General features: G+C 45.0%; 1 protein-coding gene across 1 annotated transcript in view; it reads left to right on the forward strand.

Annotated features, from left to right (window-relative positions):
• Window positions 1–24986, forward strand: part of STAB2 (stabilin 2) — an 85471-nt gene that overhangs the window by 59430 nt on the left and 1055 nt on the right. The window contains exons 44-67 of the mRNA XM_074869483.1: window positions 895–966; window positions 3654–3773; window positions 4238–4285; window positions 5439–5522; window positions 5623–5769; window positions 6166–6291; window positions 6635–6694; window positions 7203–7379; window positions 7462–7551; window positions 8315–8461; window positions 9677–9733; window positions 10187–10310; window positions 11331–11480; window positions 13279–13383; window positions 13748–13855; window positions 14536–14729; window positions 15779–15920; window positions 16274–16407; window positions 17565–17730; window positions 17970–18076; window positions 18704–18823; window positions 19545–19703; window positions 21878–21985; window positions 23906–24034. Of these exons, the coding sequence (XP_074725584.1) occupies window positions 895–966; window positions 3654–3773; window positions 4238–4285; window positions 5439–5522; window positions 5623–5769; window positions 6166–6291; window positions 6635–6694; window positions 7203–7379; window positions 7462–7551; window positions 8315–8461; window positions 9677–9733; window positions 10187–10310; window positions 11331–11480; window positions 13279–13383; window positions 13748–13855; window positions 14536–14729; window positions 15779–15920; window positions 16274–16407; window positions 17565–17730; window positions 17970–18076; window positions 18704–18823; window positions 19545–19703; window positions 21878–21985; window positions 23906–24034 (2874 nt within the window). The remainder of the gene's footprint in view (window positions 1–894; window positions 967–3653; window positions 3774–4237; window positions 4286–5438; window positions 5523–5622; window positions 5770–6165; window positions 6292–6634; window positions 6695–7202; window positions 7380–7461; window positions 7552–8314; window positions 8462–9676; window positions 9734–10186; window positions 10311–11330; window positions 11481–13278; window positions 13384–13747; window positions 13856–14535; window positions 14730–15778; window positions 15921–16273; window positions 16408–17564; window positions 17731–17969; window positions 18077–18703; window positions 18824–19544; window positions 19704–21877; window positions 21986–23905; window positions 24035–24986) is intronic.

Consider the following 24986-nt stretch of genomic DNA (forward strand, 5'->3'; position numbering starts at 1 on the left):
CTTCCCCATCCCTCTAGACAAGACAGGTGATGGCTATTTTCTTCCATACACCCTTCACTGAGGATGGTAGTAGTAGCTAGAACATGATTATTTATACTTCCTTACCCATGGGAATATAGTTAACATCGGAGCAATAATAACCTCCACTACAAAATCCCAGCACTGCAGAGTCAAACTTATATGACAGAAACACGTCTGCTTTCTGTAGGGCTTTCAGTCATCCAGGTACATAAAACACTGCTATTACACTGCCTAGCAGTTTTGTCTATGCTGCAGAAATCTCCCTGAATTTTCAATCTCCTACACATTAAATGTGAATTCTAAATTGAGAACCATTAAGCACTGAATTGGAGAGGAATGAAGTAATTTCATTGCAACCATGTTAATTTTTCATCTTTGTGATAACTGCAAGTGCAAAACAGTCATCACGACACAAGTGTCAAATGAATTACCAGCTGCCAGTAACATCAGGACACAGTTCCAACTGTGTTTCAAAGATTTGTTTCATCACTTAAAAAAAACAGGGAAAGGGAAGAGAAGAGAGGGGAATGCCAACCTATGCAAATAAAATGAGGGAAACAAATTAGGGGTTTAGCCTATTTTGCCAGCAAGTTGGCCATGTGCAGATGTCAAAGAGATCATTTCAAATAAGCAGGACAGCAGAGGATAGACAAGAGATGGATAGGCAGAGAAAGGGCAGATGGAGCCTCCTGGAAATTGTTATTCCTCAATCTCAGTTTATGGTTGCTCATGCTGGCTAAGACACTGCTGCAGAAGAGATGATGTACACCATATCACTATGACATAATCAGGCAAAAATTAATTAAATATAAGCATGCTGAAAAAGATCAAACATCTTTCCATTTATGCATGTCTTCTGGTTTTGCTTTGTAGGCAGTATGTAACTGCTTGAAGGGATACTCTGGAGACGGTAAAAGATGTACATATATCAGTCTGTGTTCACAAGTAAGTATCCGTTTAAGGAGAGTATTTAAGATCTTGTTATCATCATTGCACTTTTGGGTTTTGCATGCCTTCAAAACTAAGCCAGATATGCCCAGAATCAGCTTATGCTAACTTAGCTAATTTTTAAATGTGCTTGGTTCAGTACATGCTTTAGAGCTGTCAGTATTTTAGAAACCAAGTATGCAGTAAGGGCTTTTCCTGGACCACAGCCTGGATGTAGTACAAGTGAGGGCCCAGACTCATCACCAACTCTTAAAAAACCACTTCAGATCAGACCTAGAGAAACAAACCCTCATCTGTAGTGGTAAAATGTAAGTCATATCTTCTCAGCAAATTTTTTGTCATTGCTAGAGTTCATATTAAAAAACACTATCTAAATTTGTGTTTGGGGGACAAACGGCTTATGAACATTTCAGTTAATATTAAAAAAACAAGTGCAGTTTCTAGGCAAGACAATTAAAGAGCTTGGTTCAAATGATAAGAAAAAGAAGTGTGATCTACTACATGTTACCTGCAATGAGGAAAAAAAAAAAAAAAATCTAGTTCAGGTTGTTGATGCTCAGGGACCAGTTCTAGCTGTTCTAGGAGCCAGGTGATTGGGAACCAAAGAGAGTAGTCTATGGTAGATCAAAACACCTATTTGTTTTCAATGTTCTCCTGTCAATAAGTCCTCTAGGGTGATTTGGGAGTGTATCTGTGCATCCTGAACAAGAGAAATTATCAGCTGTCAACATACACATCCCCTTCTCAGTCTGAAATTTTTCCAGCCTAATCAGAGTATCAAATCCTCACATTGCTGCATCATTACCAATGAAATCCATGTTGGGGCAAAGAGGTGCTCAAGGGCCTGGGCTCCCTGGAGTAGATGTTTCCAGTGGAAATTCCAGCAGGAATTTCAGCCTGCAGGCTCACCTAGGGCAGAGCTCCCATGAGGCAAGTCAAAGAACAGAGCCCCACAGTCCCTATGGCCATGCATAGGCTGCATCCCGAACGCATCCCTGGGATGCGGAACACAGGGTATCAACACTGCAAGCTGCAGCAGAGGTGGCTTAGTGAACAGTGAAACGGAGGAGGTGAGATGATGGATGGCAGAACGGAAGTCTCTCCTGATGAGGAGGTTAAAAGAAAAAAAGAATTCTCTACACCAACCATTTCCCTTCTTTCCCTCCACAACACACAGTGCAGTGCTTCCCATGGCATTCCTCATTTTGTCCCTCACTTACCACTGCAGGCTGAGAATTGGCCACATTTGCTTCGCATGAGCTAGCTCACACACTGCAAACTACGTACTTGCACCAGCCGCATTGCTCTGCTTGGCAAGCTGCAGCAGGGACATATCCACTCTCCCGGGCATATTAATCCTTTGTGCTCCGAGCGCAGTGACAATAATTCTCACCCTCCCAGCCTGGCCTGTCAGCAGAGTTTCTCTAACCTTGAAAGGTTGCAGAGATGAAAGAGCAAGGGCAAAAACATAAGCCAGAGGAAGGGGAGCTCAAAGTTATGATCTACTACTTCCTATGATTCTGTATGCTTTTGCCTTTTCCTATGCCTTGTTCCAGCAACTTTGCTTCCAATTGGTTAATTACGCTAGGCTAATTATACATATATTTTTTCAAAAATATAGTTTTGAGAAGTGTTACTGTCAGACCAAAGGCTAATCTGGCTTCACTTTGGCAAACCTCTGTGCAGCAAAGCTTTATGGGAAGCTATGATAAACCCAAGATTGCCAGAAGTCCACCTAGAGCTAGCCAAATAAACAACAAGTGCACCCAAGCCCACTAATTACAGTCAGTACTTACTGTCAAGTCAGGCCCCACTGGTAGCTCCCAAGAGAGCTTCCACTGCCAGTCATGGCCCATGGGAAAGGATCACCAAGATGACCAGCAACAGAAAAGACACCATGAAACAAGCACCAGGAAAGAAAACAAGATGGCTTCTCAATTTCTGCTGATTTGCTCTCAAGTCCAGGATAGAAATTTATCTGCAGACTGAGGTTCTAGCTGGGGAGCACTCACCTGTGACTGGACAGAGCTCTGAACCCCAACACATTGCTTCTGGTTGAGGAACATCTCCTCTTCGCACAGAAAGCCTCCTGGAGGCAGGGGGCCGAGTGAGGTGCATCATTGCTGCTCCAAGCCTTACGTCGCACTGGTGGTGCATCCAGGGGTGAACAGATGTTTTAGAGGAGAGCGCATGTGGTGGGTCCCCATTCCAGCTGGCCTGGGCCATCAGACAGCTGAAGAACAATAGGCAGTCCTATGCTAATGCTCTTCTAGAAATCCAGTCTCCTAGCACCACAGAAGTGATGTACAGCTGTAAATAGTTCCCTTCAGCGCAAGTCAATGGTGCCTCAGCAGAGCAGCTAAAACTCATCCACAGGGTCCAGAATGAAACCTGCCTGGAAATCTTTTGGATCCTTATTAACACCATGAACTGAAGATATAAGGAGGGAATCAAAACTACATCTTCTTCATAAAAGGAGAGTTATTTCTTATGAACCTTAAATGCTCTTTATTGTTTTCAAGAAAGCATATACTGTCAGAAGTTCCAGTAAGATCTAGTTTCAAAAAATTGTTGGGATTAAGTCTTTCTAAGCTATATACATGGGGGAAAAAAGTGGTGAACTAGAATTATTCTGTACACCTGGCAATGAAGGAATTAAATATTTTAAATTTTCATCTTACAAGAATAATGGAGGCTGCAGTGAATTTGCCATCTGTAATGACACCAAGCTGACAGAAAGGACCTGCACCTGCAAACATAACTACATTGGGGATGGATTTAAGTGCCGAAGCAATATCTTCCAGGTACAGTGCTGTACATGTTTTCTGTCCCTCATTTTTCTTCAGGTAGTTATTTAATACAATGGTTGTCTCTTGAAACATGCCATTTTTTTTCTTGAACAAATTGGTAAATCTATCCTAGAATTTGAAACAATCCCAATCCAAGAAATCAGGAATAGAAACAGGATGCTGCAAGGTAACCTTACCTGCCTCGGGGGGGGAAAAAAAAAAAGAAAAAAAAAAAACAAAACCAAACAACTGATGGACAATCCTTATGACTGCAGTACTAGGCAGTTAATACTGGTACTTTTAGGTGTCAAAGAAGCCTGTTCGTTGATAGAGCAAGGTAAGAAAAGAACAGGAGCAATGCAGATGGGCAGCATTTGTTCTAAGCCAGAAGTTCTCTTTCAAGTGCTGCATTTATTTGTACTCCACAGATGTTGTTCCATGTTTGCAGCACTGTTACAAAGCCTTGTTCTTGATTGCAGGAACTTCTTAGAGACTCCAACACATCTAGGTTTTATTTCCACTTAGAGGTAAGAAAAGGTCAAGTTTTCTTTTTTTTTTTTTTTTTTTAGGGGGGGGGTGGGGGGGGAGTCCCTCTCTTCATTTTTTGCCCCAAGGACGGGGCAGGGAGCAGGCATGAATCTGGCATGTACCAACATCCTTCAACTTAATTAGAACTAGATTTGGATCACTAGCCACTAATATTAGAGATGCTCTAATTTAAACTATTAACTGTCATTAAAACCTCTAGAGAATTAATAGTAAAGACTAATATCCCAGGGAAACGTAGGGCCCCCAGACCAGGCATAAAACTGAAGCTTTCACCCCTTCACAGTCTGAGATCTTCCAGCACATCTCTCATGAATTCTGATGTGAGCAAATAGCATCCCTCTTCTACCCCTGCTGCATTTCCAAACTGCGATGCTGTTTTCAGTTGCCCCTCAGAAATGCCGCAGGATGCTGCTGCGTTGGTGGACAGCCAATGTGCGCTGCCAGTTCTCACTGCTTCTTGGAGACTGGCAGTAGTAATCATTTAGCCTGAGCCTCAGGGCAGCACGAATCTGTATACTGGCCTGCTAGTCCAAAGACTCATACTTTAGCTTTAATTATGCTACCATGGTAAACAGATTTCTTCCTATCACTTTAGCACAGCTCTCTTCTTTAGTTTGTCAGTGGTCATTGCAAAGTGCCTGCAATACCCCAGGTCCATTTGTCCCTCTAACAGTAATTAATCTACTCCTGGGTACAAGCAACCACATATGAGCTAAATGCATGTACAAATACATGTATACATCCACTCTTGACTAAGTCAAGATGAAAGAGTTTATTCATCTTCCCTTGCCCAGAAGGGAGTAGCCCTCCTCCACCCTCCCTACACTTAGTGTTGGTTGAGAGCTTTCCCTCTTCTTCTCCTGTTCGTTATTGCAGAGGAAATGGCAACTTGGCCATAAACCAAAATCTTCCATTTGATACCCATGGGCAGTGGTGACAGACAGGGCTGGGAACGAAAGTGCACAGTGTCCAAGAGTTTCTCTCACCCTTGCATTGCAGGGAAGGGAACCCAACTTGCAACAGCAACAGGGCTGCGGGCACCACTTCCCACTGAGCAGGGCTGTCCCCATCGCTGCATGATGTTACGTGCATTAATGACTCATTACTGCTTTGTCCTCTTAAATTTGACAGGCCTTGTCTATCAGAGATATTGCAGGCCCTGGCCCTTTCACTCTGTTTGTACCTCACACAGATGTACTAAACAGCGACTCACGAGTAAGTAAGGCAGCCAGAAGCTTTTGGTGAGCTGGCCATGAGCTTTTGGATTCAGATGCCTTGCTCAACTGCTTCTCAACTCCTCCACTTTCTGCTGTAGGTCAAGGATTGGATTGCCAAAGGAGTGATGGCTCAAGTCCTCCGGTACCATATGGTGAGTTGTGCCAGTCTGCTGTACAGCGACCTGACAACAATCACCAACATCACCTCTCTCCAAGGGGACCCGATACACATCAGCTACTCTCAGGTAACAACAGAGCATGAAAAGGCAGGGGACAGAACAATAAAACAGTCTGTTCTCATTCAGCTTTTTTTAAAACCTGAATGGTTCCCTTTACTCCTCAGTGCACAAAAATAAATAGCATTAAAAGAAGGTTGTCCATTTAGCTGAAGTGTTCAACACTCATCTGCTATTCAGAGTGGAGTTGTACAACCCTTGCTTTGACATGAGTTATTCTAGGTTCAGACTCTGGCTTTATGAGCATGATGAGAGTCTGAAAAACCAAAGGGCAATTTATTAAAACTGAAGCTACTGTTTGCTGCAAAGAAAGGATGGTCTGGGCTCATTGTACCAAAGAAATTTGGCATCAGCCTCACCCTCCCACAAGGTTCCACAGAAAACGTGTTTTTGTTGCCTTTCCAGAACTCGCTGGTTTTGAACAACAAAGCTGAAATTATACTCAGCGATGCCGTGGGCACAAATGGTGTGATCCATGTTATAAACCAAATTCTGGTGCCATCACATATGCAGGATTTCCCCCTTAAGAAGGTATGTGCAGCTCATTGCCATTCTCAACGCAGGGGCTTTTCCACAGTTACTGTTAGATATATAAATCATGTAAGTCACAAAAAAACTCCAGTGATACTGAAAAGACCTTATACAAACATTGTTTGACACTGCTGAATAAGTTAAATGTTATATTTAAAATTCATTCAGGAGTTACAGTTATACTAAGAACAGTATAAGAGGACTTCTGCACAGGGCTTTTACAGTGGCATTGATTTCGTAACAAAAAATGACTTACAGGGAAAAGCAAGCTAATATCTGCTTTTTAAAAAAACCCCATGTAACATATTTATTAGATAAATTACTGAAATTCCTTTCTTTGTAGGAAAGCCTTAAAATTGTTGCAGCCAAACATGGATACATCCTATTCAGTAGTCTGCTAGAGGTAAGGACACAAGAGACAGCAGCCATTGGGCAAAGGTTTTAAACACTCTTTTTAAAAAAGGCAAAAGCACAGACATGGCACGTGGCATTACTAGCAGGACAGTGTTCAGTCGAGCCAAAGGGTTCACACCGTACATGACAACCCTGGTCACCACATGGTTCCTCTCCCACAGAGGCAGGGGGAATGTCAAGCAGACCCACATCCACCTTTTCTCTCCACATTCAGCTCTGTCCTACCATATGTCAAATCACGTGGCCAAGGTTTGACCCAGGTATGACTTGGTGAGCCATCAGCCTGGTTTTCAGTGGGCAGCCCTGGGTGCTGAAACACTTCTGAGAATTCAGTCATGTAACTCAACTTGGGCAACTCAACTCAGGGTGTTTGCAGGCTGGTAACCAGGCAGCCCACAGGCCACTGCATCCCAGTTATACTAGACATTGATCCCATAGGGTCAATGTTGATTTAGATGGAGCATTAATCCTCTGCCCAAATTTTTGGTATGTTGCAGAAAAACAACCTGCTTGGGCTGATCAACGATCCTATCCACAAACCCGTCACGCTCTTCTGGCCCACAGACACAGCTATCCGTGGGCTGCCACAGGAGCAGCAGGACTTCCTCTTCAAGAAGTCCAACACTGACAAGCTGGTGCAGTACCTCAAATTCCACATTGTCCGTGATGCTGCGGTAAGCCCTTGCTTTTTAGGAGCATTGCCAAGGCCAAGACATGCAAACCCAGACATGTGCATTTCCACCATTTCTTCCCCAGGTGTTGGCCTACCAGCTTCCCCGCTCCACCTCATTGAAGACCCTGCAGGGCTCCAACCTCAGCATTAGCTGTGGGGATAATGGGCATATTGTAAGTGTTCACTCTGCCAGCACACTTACCCCTTGTCCCTGCTGCAGGATCCACTCATGCAGACCCCACTGTGCCTGCACATAACCCCCAGAAAGGGTCAGTGGCACCAAAACTCAGTTGGTCTTCACCAGTCCATGCCAAGAGCCACAAAACCAGAGCAGCCACCCCAACAAATTCAGCAAACTAGACAGTTTGCAAGACTCTCTGGAGCTGTCATTTTCTGTGTTGTAAGATGCTATTTGTTCAAAACAGCTCTCAGTGACCTCAAAACTGAAATATTAGCACATTTTAACTTCTCCTACAATGAAATACACAATGGAAAACTATTCGGTGAACCTGGCTTTGGCAGAAGCCCCATGAATGTAGCATCTGCATGCAAACTGGTTTGTAAACACTTACAAGCTAAGATTGCAGGCATGCATGCAGCCTGTTAAGCCAGAACCACAGCATGTTTTTCTTTGCAAATGTATTGGATCATACCTGGCAAGCATCTGCCTCTGAAAATGTGACTGACCCTAAATGTGCATAAGGTAAATCTGTAGACACAGGGCTGGCATACTCTGTCCCCTTCAGGAAAGGCAAAAGATCTGCCCATCTGTCATGTTATAGCATTCAGCTGTAGGTCCCCAGGTTGGAGGGGAATCTTTAAAAGACCAGAGGGAGGGTTACCTCTAACACCCATGCAGGACCTGGATTCAGCCTGGCCCCAAGGAAGACTGTCTCATGACTTGTCGTGCCCCCCTCTCCCCATCCCATCTCTCAGGGCACCCTTTTCCTGAATGACAGACAGTGTAAGATAGTGCAGCGGCAGCTGGAGTTTGATGGGGGCATCGCGTACGGCATTGACTGCCTGCTGACAGACCCCAGCCTAGGAGGACGTTGCGACAGCTTCTTCACCATGGATTTCATGGTGAGTCCCCTTTTTTGGTCCCTCACCCTGACAAAGGCACAGCCCCAAAGGTCAAACTCCATCCTCACAGAGACCGGGGAAACACTCACAGCAGCTTTGGCACTACTGAGATTAAGTCCTGCACTTCAGGCTGGCTTCAGCTGCCGCACTGGTTAGAGCTAAGATTGAGAAGCGCAGCACAACGCCTGAAAGGTACACAACAGAAACCCTGTATCCACACTAAGCACCACACAGGACAAGCAGTTTCAGTTAAGACCACCTTAGTGAGCCCTAACAGTACCTTACAAATGCAAGTATAAATTTGAGCAAGGCAGATCTTCTTATCATGCTTTTAAATTAATACAAGTCCACACTATGAATTTGGCCATAGAAACTGCATTTACAAAGCTCCCGATTACAAAAGAACAGTGTTGCTGTCCCAGCTGCACAGGATATTAAGGACACAAGGTAGAGAACTGCTTAGTCTGTTAGCCAGGCTCTTGGTTTCTCACCTTTCTTGCTTTCACAGAAATATCCTTTAGCACACCTGAACAGCCACTATTAGCGTGGACGAAGTTTCCTCTGTGAACCTTGATGCATCCCACAAGCAGGAAGTTTTGAAACGCATTTTGAAATGGTTTCAAGACCAAATTTACTTCAGTTTAATTTGAATGTATGAAAAAATTACCTAGAATTAAAAAAAATTCCATGTAATCAGTCTTAAAAAAGTTTATTGGCATTTATATTTCACTTATAAAACCAACACTTGTGTGTATCCCATCTGCTCAAATTACCTTTTGTTTCATGATTTTGTTAAATGAAACAGATATCATTTCCTCAGATCAGTTTAGCGCTTCCTGAGGAGTAGCCATTTACCTCTACTCCAAATTAGACATCCAGACCTGATGCAGCCCATGTCAATATTTGCTTGGAGAATATCAACTATTTATTTTCCCCCGCTTGTTTAAATCCAGAGCAAAGTTTCTTCTTCTAGAACTTATCAAAACTAATTTCTTGCATTTCATGGCACTAAATCAATGTGACTATTTTGATGTCATTCTCCTCTCTTCTTTCTCCAGAGTTCCTATAATTTGTTTCAAGCATAGTAAGCCTACACTCTTCTCTGCTCATTATTTGCTGCTCTCGTAAAACAGACTTTTTGTCCATATCAAATAGCCTTTTGTTGCCATTATTTTAATATACTTCTTTTTTTTTATTTTCCATTTTGTACAACAGGGGCATTGTGTTAGCTGTTTCAGCAATTCTAAATGCCCTCCAGGAACAAAACCAAAGGTAATACATTAAAATCTTGCATTTAAGCAGTGTAACCGGCTCTTCTCTGTACTTCACACAAGCAAACTAGAGTAAGTTGCTTTGAAAAAATAAAAAGAGAACCCTCAACAGTGAAACCACACTGTTAAGTGATGCCATAAAGCCTCCGGGACAAAGCTGTCCCTGGGCAAACACCCAGACACTGATGATGGGGCACGCTTGTCGGTCTCACACAGCATCCACTGTAGCAAGTACTTCAGTTGAGTTCTAAGCACCATTAATGAGGATGGGGGTCTGCTCTGCAAGTTAGGAATCAAAGAGGAGGTGGGGGCCTCGCACCTGCACTCTTCACACATCACATTTTAATTCAGTGCACATCAGAAACTGTGATTTAAAGAAGAACCCCAAACCTCCGCGTACCACTCATCTTCCTGTGGTTCTCCCCCTCTCTGCGCTGGCACGCGCGATGCTCAGGAAGGGATCCAGTGGTGCACGTACGAGTCTTACGGGCTGCGGAGGGACGGCTGCCGTAGGAACTGCTCCATGGTCATCCAGACGGCCAAGTGCTGCAAGGGCTACTTCGGGCCAGACTGCCAAGGTAGGACCCCCCCTCCCCAAACCCAGATGCGTAGCACCCAGCAGGCTGAACTGTGAGAGCCAGGATGGGGACATGACAAGAGACCAGCCACAACGTGGGGGAACTCTATTGCAAGAGCTGAAGTAAACAGAAATTATTATTGCTTTGCCACTCCAAATAATCTCTTTTTTTGTGTTTACAGCAAGTTTTAAACTCCATGCTAGTAGCAAACTAAGTGAATGCTACGGAGAGTAAAGACTGCTCTGCTGTAACCAAACCGAGCAAGTTTTAATCAGTGACCAGCTGAAAGTCCTTTCAACACAAAAACACACATCAGCTTGGTGGTAGCGATACAGGACACACCAGACACATGGTGTATGAGTCCTCAGCCACCTGCAAGCACACACACCACCAGTGTAAACTCAGAAATTGTAGCTTTAACCAGGTGTGAGACAGTTTTAGAAGCTTTAGCTCCAGCTGTTTGTTAGCAGACACTAATGAACTGTGTGATCCTTCACCTGTCAGCCCCACAGGGAACAGCACCAAGGCACCCAGATCTGGGTTAAGATATCTGCTGGAAGACAGGTCCAGGGACATGTAGCCCTGCTAGCTCACTCTGTCCAGATTTCACACACAGACACGTAGGGGTCCCAAGCAATTTTGACTAACCCAGCCTGAGCTGCCCTTTGGGCTCACCCCAGCAGCACCAGGCACATGGAGGTGCACAAGCAAGGCTGGATTGGGGCAGGGGCTGGGCAGTGTCGTTCACTACTGGGTCTGAAGGAGCAAGCACCCAGACCCAGGGCTGGAAGAGTCTACAACACCTTTCTGACAGATGTTGTAAAAGTGTGTCAAGGAATTTAGAGCATGAGGCTTGCACTCACAAGTGTCACAGCTGCTTTTACACGCCCCAACAGAGATGCATTTACAGGCCTTTCCCTGTTCAAGGATTTTTACAGAACAATAAACAACAAACAGTGACAGTGAATAAACACACTTGAGCTAAACAGCCACTTTTTTTTTTTTTTTTAAACCTTTCAGCTTGCCCAGGGGGACCAGAGACCCCATGCAATAACCACGGGGCCTGTGATGATGGATACAGTGGGACAGGAGAGTGTCACTGCAACAGCGGCTTCAACGGGACTTCATGTGAGCTGTGCTTGCCAGGCAGATACGGCTCCAACTGCAGGCGTACGTTTACATTTCCTTTCCATGCTGTTGCCCATATCACACCTAAACTATTTTGTCAGTGATGGGTTAAGTAAACAAAGAAATGCTTTCCCCTTTCAACACCAACATTTTTCCTGAGTGCCTTCTCACATGGAGGGATAGCACAAAGTCGCAGAAGGGAGGAGGAGAAGGCAGGGGGCAGAAGCTTACTTAGCTTTCTCTGCAAGGCTCCTCCTATTCTTATATGGTACATAAGTAACAGGGAATGGAGACAGAGTCTCTGTCAAGAAGCATTTTCAACTACAGCACAGCCTTCTCCCCCATCCCCATATGCAAGACAGTATTCTAGCAGTGTGGTTCTTCAAGAATTGCAGGAGACCAAGGCCATGCACCACTACTGCAGAAGAGAAGAAAAAGGACACCGAGATGAAGGCAGTTTGTGAAGAGGGACAGCAGCCAAGAAACTGCTCACATAATCCAGTTTGTTGGGTTTTAAATGTAAGCTAGGTGGAACCAGGATCAATATCACCTTTTAAACTTAAATGTTTTCCCAACATAAAGCCTTCAGATGGGAAGCTACAACATTAACCCTTCCGTCCTAACCATGTGCAACTGTAGTACTCATGATGCACATACGGTGGGGTTTATAAGCTAGATATCCTCGGGGTGGAGACAAGACACTAGGCTTAGATACCAGTGCTCAAGATATGCTTACCTGTAATTTATTAGTTTTATAACACAACATAGCATAAACTGTGTGAGTTGGTAGTCTGACCCAGATTGTGGTATTGAACAGGAAAAATGTTTTATAGCCCCTCTTCAATGTATATTTATGTCAGCCAAAAATTAGACAACCAGTGAAACTCCTTTTCAGCAGGACCAGGTCTTCACAGAATCAGTTTCTCCAATTCCACATTATTTTCCTCTCTAAACAATGATATTTCAGGAAGAGGAATAAGCCAAGAAAGGATGTTTCTTCATTACATTATAAAGCAGAGAGCCACCAATAATTCCTTAAGAAGGTCTCAGCATGGACAGAAGGACAAGTTATTGCAGGGCCCAAAGAGTGGGGAAAAAAACACCGACAGATTAAATCAGTGCCTCATGCTTAAGTTTGCAGGCTATAAGGGGTAACACCCCATGTATAAAAGGAATTCAGAAGCCTTTAGTCATAAAAATATGTAAAACCTTAAAAAGAAATTTTTACAGCTATTTTGCCCATGTTTTACAGCAAAGGTCACTAACCTCATATTTGGTTTTCTTATCCAGACGGGGCTTCTCCAAACTCTCTCTCCCTGCATATCTTACTTCTCTCTGGCTAAAAGGCTTCCCCACAAGCAGCAGCTGCTGCACATTAGGACAGCATCAGGCTGGGTCTTCAGCTCAGCCATTAACTCCTTCCTGACACAGTTCTTTGTGAAGTTTGCTACTCTACCACAATGCAGATCAATACTCATTTTCAGAGGCACATTGAATGAATGCCAGTTATAAAATCATAGGATGACAGGAGAATTCAGGTTGGAAGGGACCTCAGGAGGTCTCTAGTCCAACGCCCTGCTCAAAACAGGGTCAGCTCTGAGCTCAAACCAGGCTGTTCAGGGCTTGCAATCCAAGGATGGAAAGTACCCAACCACTCTGAACAGTCTGGCCCACTGCTTGGCTGGCCTCATGGTGAAAAACCATGAGGTTAAATTTATCTAAATAATTGCTAAATAATACTGTATCTAAACCAACGGTCTAGATGATGTTTCTCTAGGGAAAGATTTTCCCCTTTCCCAAAGGCAGCTCTCTAAGTGATCCCTCTGCGTTCCTTTTGCAGCCTGCGAATGCAAGACCAATGGGCAGTGTGACGAAGGATATTTGGGAACAGGACGCTGCTTCTGTGAAACAGGATGGACTGGCCGGCTATGTGAAACCAAGCTAGGTCTCTGCCTCCTCTCGTTACACTCCATCACATGAAGCCACGGGTGGATAGCACTTGAAATTTAACAGAGAGAGAAAGGGTTAATAATGTCAGAAGCCCTCACTGGAGGCTAAGGGACTCTGAGCATGTCCCTTCACTTCCTTGTCTCCTCCTTTGTGAAAAGGGAATATAAGTGTTTACCTCCCTGTGGAGGGGCTTTGGGCTACCTGAGGGAAGATATCACCTGAGAGATAAGCAGTCAGGAAAAAATTCTTACAGGTTTTCCAGTTAGCAAGACTAGTACAAGGGCTTTTCTTTCTGCATGAAACAAGGGCATTGCAATATAAACAGCATCTTCACCCCAGCTCTTCTGCCTTCCCCACAGCTCTGCAGCCAGTGTGTTCCCCGAGCTGCTCTGCCAACGCTGTCTGCATGGAGAACAACACATGTCAGTGCAAGCCATTTTACAACGGGGATGGGATCACATGCACAGGTGAGCTCCCTCTTGCACAGCCTGCTGCAAGAAAGCAGGTTGTCCCCCTTTGCACATGCACTTGCATGCAGTTACCATCCAGTATGATATGTTGGCTAGCAAACCTAAAACCTTCCACAGTGCAGCAAGCGGAACAAATTTAGGATATATACAGATCAGTCTTTTTCTGATGCAAGTGGCTGGTTTCACCAGGCTTTACCAAGCAGGAGTATGAGCAAGAAGCACACTTCAGTCAGATCTTGGAGACAGCAGGGTTTTCAGCAGTGTATAACTTATGGATTTTTCCTTGATGACCTTAGGCAAGGAAGTTCCCCAGTAACATCACTGCAGAAACAGTCCTTCTTTCTGAGCCAGGCGTCTCATCTCCTCCAAAGTCACCCTGGCCAGAGCAGAGTCCCCAAAAAGCAGCTCTCTTGGGCTGCCAAAAGGTGAAGCAGAATCTCTGGGGAGTGGTGCCATGTCTCTTAAATCGAGGACATCCCGACCAGAGCTTCAGAGCCATAAAGGATAGCCTTTGCACAAGTTCGGGAACGCCTCAGAAAACTCAAACAATTTTTTTCCCCAAACAATTGTTCTATTATTTTTAGTGTGCTTTAAAATTCTGGAGGTGGTTTGTCTTTGTGAAGAACATCCTCTTTAAAAGCAGACTTTACTCACCTGTTTTCTTTTCCCCCATGCAGCTGCAGACCTTTGCAAACAAAACAACGGCGGGTGCCACAAGGCAGCGGAATGCACACAGCTCGGGCTAAAGGTCTTCTGCAGCTGCCAGAAAGGATACAAAGGCGACGGCTTTACATGCCTTCCAATAAATCCTTGCGCTGATGGGTTCAACGGAGGCTGCCATGAGCATGCCATTTGCACTGTCATAGGACCTGTAAGTTGAATGATTTCAGTCACCAGCAGGGAAGTCTGAGGCATTTCTTCCTGGTGCCAGCAGAAGTCTTTTCTCTGGCTGGATCACACTCCATACCTCGCAAAGTCCCTCTTTTCCAGAACAGCCTTTACATACCTCCAGCCTACTTTCCACATCAGTTCAGGTTCCTTTCAGCTGTGGGGTGAGAAGCAGTTTGATATCTTTGCTCTAGGGAAAGAGGTACCACAGCAGATGGGATATTTTGCATGTGTAATTTTTCTGTCCCCTTCTTAGCTCTCCCTAACTGGATATCCCTATTTGCAATAGGACTTTGTTGGATTGAAACTGAATATATTTTGGTAGCTAAACCTAGGGACAGCTGGGAGAATAATGTCACTTGTTGGTTGGCCAGTCTCAGCTTAAAAAGCTCTGCAGCCACATGATACAAATTCCTTGGCCCACACGGTCCACATTCCTCAATGTTGTTGAGGAAAACTTGTGCTGGTGACTTGATCCAGCATTTGTCTTGGTGCTTTCAGGATGACCTGTCTGTTCCATTTTGGTGGCTTGCCTGATGTGTCTTCCAGAAGCTATCTAGAAAAGCCTTGCCACTAATCCGTTCCAGCTGCCAACCATTACAATCCCTGGATGTCACCAACTCCTGCTTGGTTTATAGTTCTCTATTTATTACTATCAGTGGGCTACTAAATTCCTTTCATGTTCCCATGGCCGGTCATTTAAATATAATTTTGATGGGTTTGCCATCCGTTTTTGTTAATTATGTGTCATATAATTCTCCAATGTGTGTTATTAGCTTTGTGGATGGGATTATGCTTTGGTATTAATTCAACAAAGCACCCAAGTGCAATATGTAAATGTTTTGCTTAGAAGAATGTCAGCATCAGAGTTTGTGGTCTGTTGAACCACAGTTGTTAGTAGCAACTTTCCTGTTTGTCCATTCCTGGGTATATCAAGTGAAATTTTTCCAACAGTTCAGAATGTTGCTTGAAATACCACTTTTATGTCAGCTAAGTACTTGGCTTGGCCTTTTTTATTCTCTCTCTGACCAGGACAAACGCAAGTGCGAATGTAAAAATAACTACATTGGTGATGGGCTGAACTGCTCAGTGATGCAACTTCCTCTTGACCGCTGCTTGCAAGACAACGGGCAGTGCCACCCTGATGCTGACTGTGCCGATCTCCACTTCCAAGGTGAGGAAGGCACGGTGTACACACCACAGGGCAGGGTGCCAACATCCTCATCCCTGTGCCACTGCACTGCGGCCAGTGGCCAGGATCCTTGTGTCTGTAAGCTCACTCAGTCCTCTACCTATGTCCCCTTGAAACAATGAGAAGATTAAAGTTATAACGTGTGCTTACAAACTTTGATGCCAGATTTATGAAGCAACAGATGAGGGCATTCCAGGTAGAAATGCTACCCTTAAAGGTTCAATCTGTCCTAACTACATGTCACAAAATTCACGGTTATTTGTATGGCACAGCTGTCTCTGCATCCAGACATGGAAACTCCTTCAGGAAGAGCTGGTTCTTCTCTCTCTTTGCAGATACCACGGTTGGGGTTTTCCACTTACGGTCCCCACAAGGGCAGTACAAAATGACTTACGAGAAGGCAAAGGAGGCCTGTGCCAACGAGTCAGCCACCATCGCTACGTATAACCAGCTGCTGTATGCGCAGAAGGTGAGGTAGCCTCACTGCTGGAGGAGATCCCCAGAGCAGACTCAGCCACAGCACGTAAATGGGGAGGGAGGAGACACGGGGCTCCTCTCTGCTAATATGCTTCATTTTCCCTCCTTTCCTAACCCCATGCCCCAGGGTATGTTTGGCTGAGAGCAGTTTTCAGACTGTGTATTGGTTTCATGCCTGCTCATACAGCACTGAAACCAGTTGCCAAGTTCTTGTTTCCAGTGATACTGAGGTGAAATGGTAGAGTCAGACTTACAGAGTGTTTTCACGGGGGTTTTAATTATTAGCACTTCTTAAAGAAATGTACACTTCAGAATTATGCCTAGATTAATTTATTTTTTTTTAATGTACAGCTCCAGGAATCTTATCCCCAAATGTTAATTTAGCAGACCCATTGCCATATTCTTTTCTCTGAGTATGTTACAGACCATGCATGACTGACATCAGTAGGATGAGCATCACACCTTGGGTTTGTAAAACTTGTTTTAGCAGAGTGGGTCAGACTGACTGCCTTTCTGACTCCTTCCCATCTGCAGAAGGAAGAAAGATGGTCACCATTTAGAGACACCGTTAGCAAAATGTGAGGCTGGGCCACAGCCAGCACATAAACCTCCTTCTGCTGCCTGAGGAGAGTCAGACTGCAGCCAGAGCTGCAGCTCTCCTGTGGCCCATAGTCTAAATATTTTCCTCAAAGCTGCAGTCGGCAGTGGGGCTGGCTCCAGCGCTTCTGGGGACTTATTTTCTGTGTTGAGCTGGTTTGTCAACCCTTCTCATGCTGACAAAAGATGGGCTGGCACACAATGGGATTGCACATCCCCCTTGGCTTTCACACCCGCCTCTGCTCCTGCTGGCTTTGGGCTCGGGGAAGATTTTCCCAGGAAAGGCTCCTTTGGTCTGTACAGGGAGCCACTGACTTTCAGAGGAGCCCCTGTCCCTGCATCCCCTTGGCACAGAGCTCAGCACAGGGCAGGCTGCAGGATATGCAGGACAGATGGATGGACAGAGCTCCCTCAGCCCCTCAGACAGAGTGCCAGCAGGTCAGGTGCTGCCTGAGCACCCTGGGGAGATTGTTCATTTCATCCACAGTGCCCCAGCCCCACCACTCAGCTCTTCCCCCTGTGTTTTTTCCCTTATGGCTGTGACGGCTGCAGGCGAGGTACCACCTGTGCGCTGCTGGCTGGCTAGACAGTGAAAGAGTGGGCTACCCAACTGCCTTCTCCTCCCCAAACTGTGGCTCCGGGTACGTCGGCATTGTGGACTATGGGAGAAGAGTCAACCTGAGTGAAACTTGGGATGTCTTCTGCTATAGGGAGAAAGGTAAGAGGGTCCTTTGCTGCATCCCTCTGTGCAAAGGGAAGCAGCAGCCCAGATTTCAGTTCCTTTGGTCAGCCACAGGCTGCTAGGTAACACTTCAAGAGACTCTACCTCTTTTTAACTTTAAAAAAACAAAAAAAAAAAATTCATTGCCTGCAAGTTGTTTTTCAGGCACAGGACAGCCTAAAGCCTTCTACCAACGGGTGTTTGCCCACGCAGCTATCTGTGTTTGTACCTTCCAGAGGTGAACTGCACCTGCAAGCCAGGCTACGTGGGGGACGGCTTCTCCTGCAGCGGGAACTTGCTGCAAGTGCTGATGTCCTTCCCAACGCTGACAAACTTCTTGTCGGTATGGCCCACAGCTGGCACGCTGCTCGGTTGGGTGAGCAGAGGGAAGCAGGCTCTGCCACCAGGTTTGCTTTACTAGCAGGTAACAACACCACACCAGCAAAGCAAGGTGGAGTGGTCTAAATTCTGCACCATCAAAATCAGAACTTAGTTGCTATTTTTTTAATTACTTGCTGCAAAGAGGTTTTGGGGTTTTTAAAACTCATTTGGAAATTAAATTCTACTGCAGCTTTAGCTTAAAGAGGATTCTGTGCACAACTGCTGTGAGGCTTTCTAAGCATCACAGGGAGCATGGTGCTTTTTGGTAATTTTATTGAATTGCTGCTGGGGAATAAGGCAAAGCATTAAAAGGGTCCCTTTCTTGCCACTACTCAAAAAGACATTATATGTGTTAGGAGCCTCACAGGCAGCAAGGGCCCAACTCCTGCAAGTCAGTTTAAGATGTGCTCACCAAATCAGCAGCTAAAACTGGGTTTTGAGTAGAAGCTTCTGTAATTTCACTCCAGAGTTACTTCGTGGCTACTAATAGAAAACTTCTTTGTCGTTATTTATACAGTCTCATCAAATCAGCTCCCCACACAGGAGTGCACAATTGCTCTTTAGTAAAGCTAGATTTGTTTCTGCCTAGGACATCATGGCTTACTCCAACAGCTCTAGGAAGGGGAGAGAGTTCCTGCGGTACCTCACGGACCTGTCAGTGCGCGCCACTCTCTTTGCTCCAAACGATAACGGGTTAAGCGAAAATGAGGTCAGAGTTTTTTTGGTTTTTCCTTCTTGTTTTAATAACACTTTTTAAACAGTCACTATGGGTTTCTGTATCCCAGTGAAAGTTTAAAAAACCCTAATAATCTTACTATGACTTGACTTCTGTGTAACCCCACATAGTTTAAACTGTGCTTCTGAAAGAGGTGAGTTCATCATTTCCATTTCTTTTCCATAGTTAGGAGTGTAAGGTTATTGAGTGTTCGAGTCACTACAGAGACTTTTCCATCATGGATTTTAGTTACCCAGTTATAAAGGAGTCTGCCTGAAGTGAAGCTTTCTCTGGCTTATTAACATCAAGCACAGTTATCTGAAGAAAGCAGTGCACAGCTTTGGTACTTCCCACAAATACATTCAAGACCTTCCTTCCTTTCCTTCCTCTCAAACAATTCAAATGGGTTTATGTCCTGGCTTGCATCTTCAAGCTGTTTCGAATATCTCTGGGGTTCATCACTTTGGGTCATCAAAGAAAAGAGTAAAACCCTTTGTCCCACCAGAATCAAGGTGCTGCCTGCTGCAGGCAGCCATCAGAGGCCAGCAGATCCCACTCTTCGCATCCAAATTTCCCAAAAGCCTCTACCCCATGTTGCACATGCTGCAGCATTAATAGCAGAGAGGGAAAAAAGTCACAGGCATTTAGCCTACTAGTTAATCTAGAGGATTAATGAGATCAGATAACGTGCCTTGTATTTTGCTCTCATTTGCAGACACTTTCTGGGCGAGACATTGAATATCATTTATCTAATGCCAGCATAATGTTTTATGAGGACTTGACCAACGGAACCACTCTTCTAACTCGTCTAGGGGAAAAACTTCTCATTACAAACCCCAAGGGCCAGGAACATCACGCCCCCACTGCTGAACAGGTACCTTTATAATAAATCTCCCATCTTCGTGCTTTTTCCCCCCTTATGCCATACCCTGTAAGAAGCGACACATGGATGCAGAGAGCAATTCGGTGGGGTTATAGTGGGCAGCAATAAGAGGCTGGCTTCAGGAGGGTCTTTCCTGCCCAGAGACTGCACGATAGCAGCTGGTGAGCCACAAATTTACAAGTTTGCAAATGGCCAAACTCTGACGTGCAAAACTCAAAGGAAGCTGTTCAGGTGGCCTGCAGGAATAGCAGGATGGGGATATGGGCTTGATTCAACTCTCCTCTGAGCCTGGCAGGATTATGGCAGATGGCAGTGCAATAGGAGGAGAGATGAGAGCAGCAGCTTATCATTAAAGAAAGATGTTGGCATTTGTAAAGTTTCTTGGTAACTTTCTGAGAGAGACAGGAGATGCCAGCACAGCCTTGCTCAGAGCAAAAGCAGACAAAACAGTGGTTTGCATTTTTTTTATTATTTCAATAGGTTTTAAATGCAAAAATTGATATCCTTTTTGCAAATGGAAAGTACCCTTTGAAAACACACCCAACTTCTCATTTTTTATTAAGAAAATACTTACTGCCCAGGCTTTTCAAATGACCTCTGTGACAGCAACCCCTTAAGACTGAGGTTGGGACTCTACTGCAGGTATAACTGTATAACTGAATATGAAAATAAGGAACGCTGTGTCCATGAGCTTGCAGTTTAAATGTGCTCTAGAGAATGGTACTAGACCCAAGGAAAGTTGAGTGCCCAAGATGGTGTTGTGGGGGATTTTTACAGACACCAACAAGAAGAAAACAGATGCTGCAGGAAACGGTGCACAAATTGCTCGTCTGTTGCCTTTGCTCCCTTCCTCCTTCCCCTTTCAGGAGAAACTCCTTTGGTATGAGAATTACCATTTATATTTTTAAAACCTATACTGCAAACCCAGTAATCCCATTAATAAAGTATACCCTCATGAGCACCAGCACAAGGCTAACCTGTATCACTCATTAGCATGCCAGGAGCTCTTCTGGATCACTTTGATCTGATATTTGAGTTAGAAGACATTCTCGTTTAAAAAAATCCTCCTTGCTTCAAAAGCTGCCCAGGGGAAGCTCTGAGCCTATTAACACAAATCATGCTCCTGCCCTTCAAAGCTGGTTGGAAATTTGTAGCTTTTCTTCCTCCCTGGAGGACCTGAGCAAGCCCTCAGGTTCCCCCGATGCAGTAAAGCTCAGCTGGGTACCAGGAGGGGAAGGAGAGGTGGCAGCCTCTTTCCACACATGCTCCAGGCAGGCAAGCACCCCCCTGTCCCAGCACACCAGGCCAGAAACCACCAGCTTTCTCCAGAACCCTGGCGGGGCAGCGCAGGGGTGAGGGAGGACACGGCCTGACTCCCACATGGCTCTGCAGTGCCACCCCAACTGAGCCCCTTCCTCCCTGGGCACAGAAAGCCAGCCGTGTGCTCCAGCAGCAGCGTGTCGCCTTGTGCCAGGGATAAGAGCAGGTAGCAGCTCCTGGTTCTGCTCACTGAAGAGAAACCCATTTGCTAGGATGCTATTTAAAGCAGAGTTTGCAATGGCGCAGACGCCCGTGAATACACCCTCCCAAACCACAGACACAGGCTGGGGAGACTCAGAACCAGCCCAAAGCAGTCAAGGACTCCCATTATCAACAGAGTTTAGAGAAGTGTTGGGGTGGCAATGACTGATCCCATCTCTATCCCTTCCTAATAAGCTGCCAGATGGACCCACCTTCCAGTTCACAGATGCTAGGCCACCAAATAAACTGTGGGCAGCAGCAACCTGTCAGTGCTGACCCAGCTCTCTCGAGCCAGCAAATTCAGTGCAAATTCAGCACAGCAAGCAGCTGTAACAGAGGCACGCTGGAGGCTGCCTGGCCATCAGGAGTAACAGCACTCCTAGGCAGAGCTTGGCAATTGCCCAAACATCACAAAAAAAAGACAAAGAAATGCCTGAAGATAATATACAGGTAATAACAGCACAGGAAAGCCATGACTAGCCTGGGGCCATCCCAGGCTGATGTCCAGGGAGGCAGTATGTAAACCTCCATGTGATTTTTCTCTGTGTGCCAGTAACTGATGTGGGGAAATAGTCTCAGGGTTTATTTCAGTCCCAAAGGGAGCAGGGTCAAAGCTCCGCTCTCACTGCTCTTCCTCCTGTCAGGGCGAGATCAGATACGTAGATGGAAGTGCTATTGTTGAGTGGGATATAATCGCTTCCAACGGGATAATCCACGTTATTTCAGAGCCTTTAAAGGCTCCACCAGCACATGTAAGTACATAGTGATTTTTTTTTTTTTTTTTTTTTTTTTTGAGTGGTGCTGGGAGGTGGCTGTGGCTTATATCATCTCATTGCTGACATTCATATATTCCCAGTGTCTCCCCCATGTATGCAGGTTTGGTTTAAAAGGTTATTTTGAAAGAAAATTAAAAGTTGAGAACAAGGAGCCAGTGAAGCTTGTTAAAAATGTTTCTGTCTAAACAAGTTCTTCCCACATTTATTTTATATAAATAAAAGCTCCATTTTATAATAGAGCTCATCTTTGTAAGGGAGGTTTTATAAAGCTCCATTTCAATTCTTCCAAAAAGATCTTTCAAGCTTCTAAGGAAATTTTTTTTACTCTGGGCTTTGCATTCATTCCTATCCAAAACAAGGTGTTTTGAAAATAGATATATGTTGTCTCCATGAATTCCTGCAATGGTCCGTCCCAGTTCCAGTTCTCTCTTCCATTAGAAAGGCCAAACCAAACTGCATGGCAGTATTGCACAGTTCAGAAAGGGGTGCTGTCCTTTCCATGGAGGAAAGTCGAGTTAGCAGCTACACCGCTTCAAGCTGGAATCAAAAGGGTACAGAGCCCAGCAGCAGACAGGCAGGAACATTGTTCTGTTTATTTCCCACCAGCAAAGTTTACTGCTTTGTATGAAGGCCAGGAAAACCATTTTGTTCACCTGCAGTGCAACTGGGATGTTTCACAAAAGTGATCGCTGCTCCCCCGGGAGAGGTGCGCAGCAAGCACCATTTTTTCCAGTACGAAACGTTTTCCTTAATGAAGTAAGTGTTGGGATGTGCAGCATTGGTGCTTCCCAGCTCCGTTCCATGCACGATACTCTATGACAGCCCAACACAGGCTCAAGCTGACCTTGCAAGACCCACCACTTATTTAATCTGAAAAAAACTTCCCATCGGGGTAAACGCATTCTGATCTTTCTCTCTGTGGCCAGAGGCAGCTCACTCATGTTCACAGCCCATCCATCCCAGCTCTGATTTCAGAAGCGGCTAACCAGCTGCCTCCTTGGTCCACAAGATTAATCCTATTGATACCCTATTTCTCACCTTCATTTTGTTCAGAGCAACCCTTTTCTCCTTTACAAACCAGTCTTCTTGTTTCTAGAAGCTCAATAAGATGCCTGCACAGTTCACAAAAATCCCTTGCAGCCTACAACCCTCAGAAATAGGAGGCAATTACACACTTGGGTAAAGGCATAAACTACTGCCTGAAAATTATTCAAGATAATAGGCAATTTTTGTCAGTCTACAGCAGTATGGTATCACAGTCTTTGTAATACCTTTCACATGCTAGCAGGCAACTAAATGTTTTCCAATATTTAGATGTCCAACTGCACCATGTAAATTAGTTTGTTTTCTAGAAAACTAAATGAAGAAAGCACATCTATTAAGACAACAATGTGAATATTTTTGCCAGGGTAAGTTTAATAATTAGTTTTCTAAGCAGGAGGCCACAGAAATAAGACATCACATGCAAAAACAAAAGTAACAGCATGAGTCTTCTATCCATTTCCAGACCCCTCCTAACCTCCTGGATTGCCAAAGAGCACAGCGTTTTGGGGAGAGACTGCAGCCTGAGTCACTGCATGCCCTGGGATCCCTCAAACTCATTGTTACCCCAAAACTGCTGGTCACCTTCATGATACCAGTCTATCAGGCCACAGAGCTGCAGAAGGCAAACCAAAGTCAGAGCGTGGAGGCTTTTCTCCCCTTTAGATTAAATCCTGTAATCACTTTCAAAAGGCCATGTTTAACTGTCTCTAGGGAACATGCACCAGGAAACCCAAGCACAAAAGCAGATCAGGACTAGGGCATATCTCAAAGGGACACTGTGTGCGCTCGGGTGCTGGAAGGTGGGTGACCAGCACCCACCCGTATCTTGCTCACCCTCTCTCTTGCTTGCAGGCTCCTCTCCATGCTGGTACCGGGACAGGAATATTCTTTGGCATCTGCCTCGTTACTGGAGTTGTGGCTTTTATTGGATATTCTTACCTCAGGTTCAGGAAGAGAAACACGGGCTTCCAACACTTCAAGGTAGGCAGCAGACAGGAACATGAGCAGGGGGGCAGCACTTTCCCAGACCCACCGCCACCTCCCAAACTCGACCTCCAGTTTCTCCTTGTACTTTATTAAATGCGAAACATCCCTGATCGCTTCCCACTTGAACTGTTCAGACTAAAACACAAAGCTTGGGCATGAGCTTACATTTGCCTACTGCTCCCCCAGACCTCTCCCACTCAGGTGCCCAACAGGCTTCTGCTCTTGCAGACACTTCCAACACCAAGGGCTGGCCAAGAGATTATTTAGCTACACAGCACCAGTGCAGAAGCCTTTGCCTCACCAAAAAGCTCACCTTTAGGGAAGCAGGTAATTACAACCACTGAAAGGGCACCTGCTCTCTTCCCCCTCCTCCACGGCATTGCTAATAATTTTGCTGCTGTGGAAGTTGAAATATTTGAGTGGAAAAAGGTTAGATTCAAAAGACAAGCAAATTGAAATGATTGCAGGATTGAAAAGTGCAAATTTTTAAACTGATGCACTCTCATGCTTGCTTTCTCTTAACTAACTTTGCTAGCCTCACATAGTATTATGATGCGAAACCAGCCAGCAACAGCCAAGCTACTCAGAAATGAGGCATGACAAGAAAAATGTTGCAAAATACAAAAGAATCAGTCCAAACGAGTCTACCTTGAAGTAACCAGAAATCCCTTCCTATTCTAGCCCCTGCACATAACGTGAATTGTCATCTAGAAACAAAAAACAGGAGCCATAAGCTAGGGGAAACTCTTGTATTTTTCTATAGTTGCAACGAGAGCGCTCAGGAGTAGGTACCTTTTACCCCAGGCACAATATCAGGGCAACACTTCCTCTCCTGATCTTTGCTGAGACTTAAAAATAGTAGAGGAGAGAAAAAAAAAAAAAGAACATGTTAAGTGACCTGAGATGATACAACAGCCCAGAACACAGACGTGCCCAGAGACACTGG

Source organism: Strix uralensis, chromosome 5 (genome assembly GCF_047716275.1).
Source record: "Strix uralensis isolate ZFMK-TIS-50842 chromosome 5, bStrUra1, whole genome shotgun sequence".
NCBI classification, from domain to species: Eukaryota; Metazoa; Chordata; class Aves; order Strigiformes; family Strigidae; genus Strix; species Strix uralensis.